The sequence below is a fragment of the Melospiza georgiana genome, chromosome 7 (genome assembly GCF_028018845.1).
Source record: "Melospiza georgiana isolate bMelGeo1 chromosome 7, bMelGeo1.pri, whole genome shotgun sequence".
Classification (NCBI taxonomy): Eukaryota; Metazoa; Chordata; class Aves; order Passeriformes; family Passerellidae; genus Melospiza; species Melospiza georgiana.
In genome coordinates this window covers 34,686,351-34,691,072 of record NC_080436.1, presented here as the reverse complement: position 1 = coordinate 34,691,072, position 4,722 = coordinate 34,686,351, and the positions used below count along the sequence as shown (strand labels likewise).

The 4,722-nt window shown below is 46.6% G+C and overlaps 1 protein-coding gene across 1 annotated transcript; it reads left to right on the top strand.

The window, feature by feature from the left end:
• The first annotated feature begins 202 nt into the window (after positions 1-202).
• CXCR4 (C-X-C motif chemokine receptor 4) lies at positions 203-3,495 on the top strand. The gene is made up of 2 exons (XM_058028092.1): positions 203-309; positions 1,900-3,495. Exons 1-2 carry the CDS (start codon positions 271-273, stop codon positions 2,959-2,961), a joined length of 1,101 nt encoding a protein of 366 aa, XP_057884075.1. The 5' UTR covers positions 203-270; the 3' UTR covers positions 2,962-3,495.
• Positions 3,496-4,722: the final 1,227 nt, after the last annotated feature.

Below are 4,722 nucleotides of genomic sequence, written 5' to 3'. Positions count from 1 at the left end.
CCCCCGCGGGCGCGCCGGGCAAGTGCAATTCCCATGCCCGGGGCGGCAGACAAAGAGCGGCCCGAGGCGCCCGCCCGGAGCCCGAGAGCGCGGCGGCATCGCCGGGGAGGAGCCAGACGCGGCTGCCCCGGGGGCGGGGGACAGCCTGGGACCGCATAAAAAGGCGTCCCGCCAGAAGAGCCGGGGCGTGTTTGGAGCAGCGGCGAGCGGTGTCACTGTGGGAGGCGCGGCTGCGACAGCGGCAACAGCCCGAGAGCGCGGAGCCGTCCGATGGCTCTGAGCATGGACAGCAGCCTCGACAGCCTGGATGTAAGTGCCGGCAGCGCGGCCGGCTGCCCATGTGCGCGCTGTTGGCAAACAAAGGTGCCCTCGGCGGAGGCTGCGGGCGGCGGGGTCGGGGCAGCGGAGGGCTCTGTGGGCGCGAACGGGCAGGGTTCCCCTCTGAGCCCCGGCCGCTGCTGCCGCTGCCTGCAGCGCTTCGGACCTTGGCACAGCTGCAGCCGCTGCACATTCCAGCTGCAGGACTCCGCTCCTTCTCTGGGGCTCTGCTGCTCGGCCGTCAGTTCAAGTGACATGTGGCACCTTTTGGACTGAAAAACGCCGGCAGAGCAATTAGCGCTGTGGGAATGATGAGAAGGGAAGAGGCGAGGAAGTTTGGAGCGGTCTGACTCCAGGGCACGATATCCCTTTGCCCCGGTGCGCGCCCAGACCTGGGGCTGCCGGCGGGACTGGGGGCGGCGGCAGCGCCCGGCCGTCCCGCCCGCTCCCCGAGCGAAACGGAGCGGCAACCCGCTCTTTCGGGGGCAGCTCCGCTGCCTTGGTTTGGGGAGCAGTTATTGGCAAAAAGGAGATCTCTGGCAAGTTCCAACTTTAGGCCCGCAGTTAATGCCCGCGTGGTGCCGGTGCCTCCGCGTGTGAAGCGCTGCGGGTCTCTCGGGCGCGCTCTGCGCGGCGCTCGGGGGTCCGTGGGACACAGGGCATGACGGCAAAAAATCTGAAAACCTGAGGAATTGCACATAGGCAGATGGCACTCTCCCGCCAGCTTTGCTTTTATGGCCAAAACCAACCGTTGGTGGTTTCCTGACGCGCTTTTGTGCCCCCACCGAATTTCGCTTCCTTTTTCCACCGCTGTGCTCACTTGTCCGTCTGGCTGCAGTCCCGCGCCGGCCGCGCTCACCCCCGGCCCCGCAACCGCAGAGGGTGGGGAACAAAGGGAGGGAGCGTGGACCATCGTGGTGACCCTTCACGGGCATTGAGTTCCCCTGATTAAGGTCATCTCTCTCTTTCTTTCTTTCTTTCTTTATGGGCTTTGGGGGTTTTTTCCTTGTCTGAGTGTGTGGAGCTGTCAATTGCTTCTCAGCAGGGAATTCTTGCTATTATTTATCCTTTATTACATCAGCCGAGGGTACCTTCTCTATTTCTCCTTGACCCCATCCTCTTAATGAGAAGGGACTTTGGAGCAGCAGCATTTCTAAGTAATTTTTTATAGCCCTCTATTGTAGAAGGTAAATGTGGTGTAGGTCATGCTCTATGTGGACAGACCTCTCGCATCTGGCACTTTCTGGTCTCTCCCATTTGTAGTGTCCATCTGATAAGAGCACTGAAGTGTCCGTAACCAACGTTATTTCTGGGAGTAGCCATTATCTTTGCTTCTGCATGCCCTGCCCTTAGCAAGATCTTACTCCCCAGAGAAAGACAAAGGAAGTTTTTTAAGTTATTCTTATTTGCTGTGTATTCTATATATGTGTATGCAAACATTGTATTTTTCCACCTGGTTTTCAAAACGTTTGCCCATTTGTGACAGTGGAGACTGTTCAAGCAACCCTTCACATATTGTCATATAGAATAAGTTTTTGCAGAGAACCTAACATCTAATTTACTTTTCTTCCTTTTTTTTAGCTGTCCTCTGGGTTAATAATTGAACTTTCTGAAAATGGCACAGATGAGATTGGTTCGGGTGACTATGGAGACTACGAAGAGCCATGCTATCAACATGAGAATGCTGATTTCAACCGCATCTTCTTGCCAACAATCTACTCCATCATCTTCGTAACCGGAATAATTGGCAATGGATTGGTTATTATTGTTATGGGCTACCAGAAGAAGCAAAGAAGCATGACTGATAAATACAGGCTGCACCTCTCTGTGGCTGACCTCCTTTTTGTCATCACCTTGCCATTCTGGTCTGTGGATGCAGCCATAAGCTGGTACTTCGGGAATGTTCTGTGCAAGGCAGTTCATGTCATTTACACAGTCAACCTCTATAGCAGTGTCTTGATTTTGGCCTTCATAAGTTTAGATCGTTACCTGGCAATAGTCCACGCCACCAACAGCCAGCGCCCACGAAAGCTCTTGGCTGAGAAGGTGGTGTATGTGGGCGTGTGGCTGCCAGCTGTGCTTCTGACGGTGCCCGATTTAATCTTCGCCAGTACCAGTGAAGTGGAAGGAAAGTATATCTGTGACCGCCTCTACCCTAATGGAAACTGGCAGATCTCGTTCAGATTCCAGCATATCCTGGTAGGACTTGTCTTGCCTGGTCTAATAATCCTGACTTGCTACTGTATTATCATATCCAAGCTGTCACACTCCAAAGGCCACCAGAAGCGCAAAGCCTTGAAGACCACGGTTATCCTCATCCTCGCCTTCTTTGCCTGCTGGCTGCCATATTATATTGGCATCAGCATCGACACCTTCATCTTGCTGGGGGTCATCAGACACCGCTGCAGCTTGGAGACCATAGTGCACAAATGGATCTCCATTACAGAAGCCCTGGCGTTCTTCCACTGCTGCCTGAATCCAATTCTGTACGCCTTCTTGGGTGCCAAGTTCAAAACATCAGCTCAAAATGCCTTGACATCAGTTAGCAGAGGATCAAGCCTCAAGATTCTTTCAAAAGGCAAACGTGCAGGACATTCTTCTGTTTCTACAGAGTCGGAGTCTTCGAGTTTCCATTCCAGCTAACGCTGCCCCTTGCCATGATTTTATAAAGAGACTTTAAAGCTGCGCAAGATTTCAGACAAATAAGACTGACAATAATGTACAGATTTATTTACAGCTGGAATTTTATATTGTTTCTTTTAGTCTCTGTGAAGTTTAATTGACTTATTTATATAAAAAACCTTTCGTATTGATGACAAACTGTCTAGGCAGGTCCTGTGGACAAGTGGTTGGTTCACAAAAGTTTTAGTGACTGTATGTATAGATATGTGAACTAAACACTTTGGATTGTAGCAAAGTCGTTGTTAAAAGTTTAGAAAATATTTCTCTGTTGTTTATATGTAAATGTTTTTGGTGTTGGTGTTATTCTTAAAAGTTTGCCTGGATATTTTGACCTTACTACAAGATGTTTGGTTTACAATAGCTTAACTCTGCTGTAGAAATGGCACTTATAACCAAAGCCTCCTCTGTTACATGCTAAGGTATTTCCCTCCATTCTCAGTAATTGATGGTTTGCAAAGTTTCTATTCTAGGTAAAATAAAAGTACATGAAAAAAAGTTATTTTGAGTGGTATTTTCATTTCTGGTTCAAGTTTTCTCAGTGCTTTTATTTACAATTCTAAATACACAATAATGTCTTAGAAAATTGCAGGTCTTGTGAAAAGCAGGAAAATTAGTTTCAGTACATACTGATTATTCAGTTAACAACTCTGAGTTCCATGTCATATTTTTTTTTCACTGGAATACATTTGCTCCACTTAACACTATGTTTAGAATTACTTAAACTGTCACTTAGAGAACTTTTTGAGGAAAAATATCTACAAAGTAAAACCAATGTGTTAAACAATTGCTAAAGTTTATGGCCTCAGGAGTCAAACTCAGATTACTGCAAGTGCCTAACCTTTATGCCCTGTGTACAAAGTCAATCATACATTTCTTCTGCCTTTGTTGTGGTTCTAAATTTAGTTTCACAAGTTAATACTAATCAAATGCAGCCGAATCAAAGCCATTTCTGACTAGAAATAAAGTTATTCTAATAAAGTGTATCTGTTCTAAGGGAGGTAAGTGGTTCTCTTCTATGGAGTTTTCCCTATCCTGTCTACATCCAGTTTTTCTTAAAGTAATGTTGAAATCTTTACATTGCTTCTAAAAACACAGAATGTGTGCCAATTCTTGAGAATAGTTTTAGTAGGAATCAGCCAGACTATAGGATTACCAATAATTAGTGCTGAAATCTTAATTGTCTGGTTAGTCATGTCTTCACATTAGTAGAGTGCATTCAGAAGTAATGGATACCCAAGAGAACAGATCCATTGAGAGTATTTGTACTTAGATTAACAAAACAAACAAAATGTTACTTACATATAAAAAACATAAAAAACAACCTAGAAGTCAAAAAAAGCAAAAACATTTAATATCTACTACTCAGACAGAACTGAAACAGGCAACATAGATATTGCAGGGGTATTACCAAATTTTTCATAGGCACAGCACCCTAGTGATTTTGTGGAGCCAGTACCACCATGCTAAACTATACATTAAATCCCATATTTCATATTAGTTATTTTCATAAATACATGACCCTTCTGTTTTCAACTTCCCTTCTCTCCAGTGAGGAGGCTGCAACCTTGGCTGCATCCTGCACTCCCTCCCTCGCAATGACAGTAGTAATCATCTGATTCTGTGTGGAGCTGATTCAGTGCTGAACAAGCACAAAACCTGGCAGAAAATAGGTAATTTTCCAGCAATTTAGTGAATTGAATGTGTTCTAGGAGGAATCCAACA

What these genes read in the sequence shown, in the direction of transcription:
- CXCR4 (XM_058028092.1), top strand. Translation starts at nt 271, where the DNA reads ATGGCTCTGAGCATGGACAGCAGCCTCGACAGCCTGGAT. An exon ending in GCAGCCTCGACAGCCTGGAT is followed by an intron (nt 310 to 1,899) that starts GTAAGTGCCGGC and finishes CCTTTTTTTTAG; the next exon opens with CTGTCCTCTGGGTTAATAAT.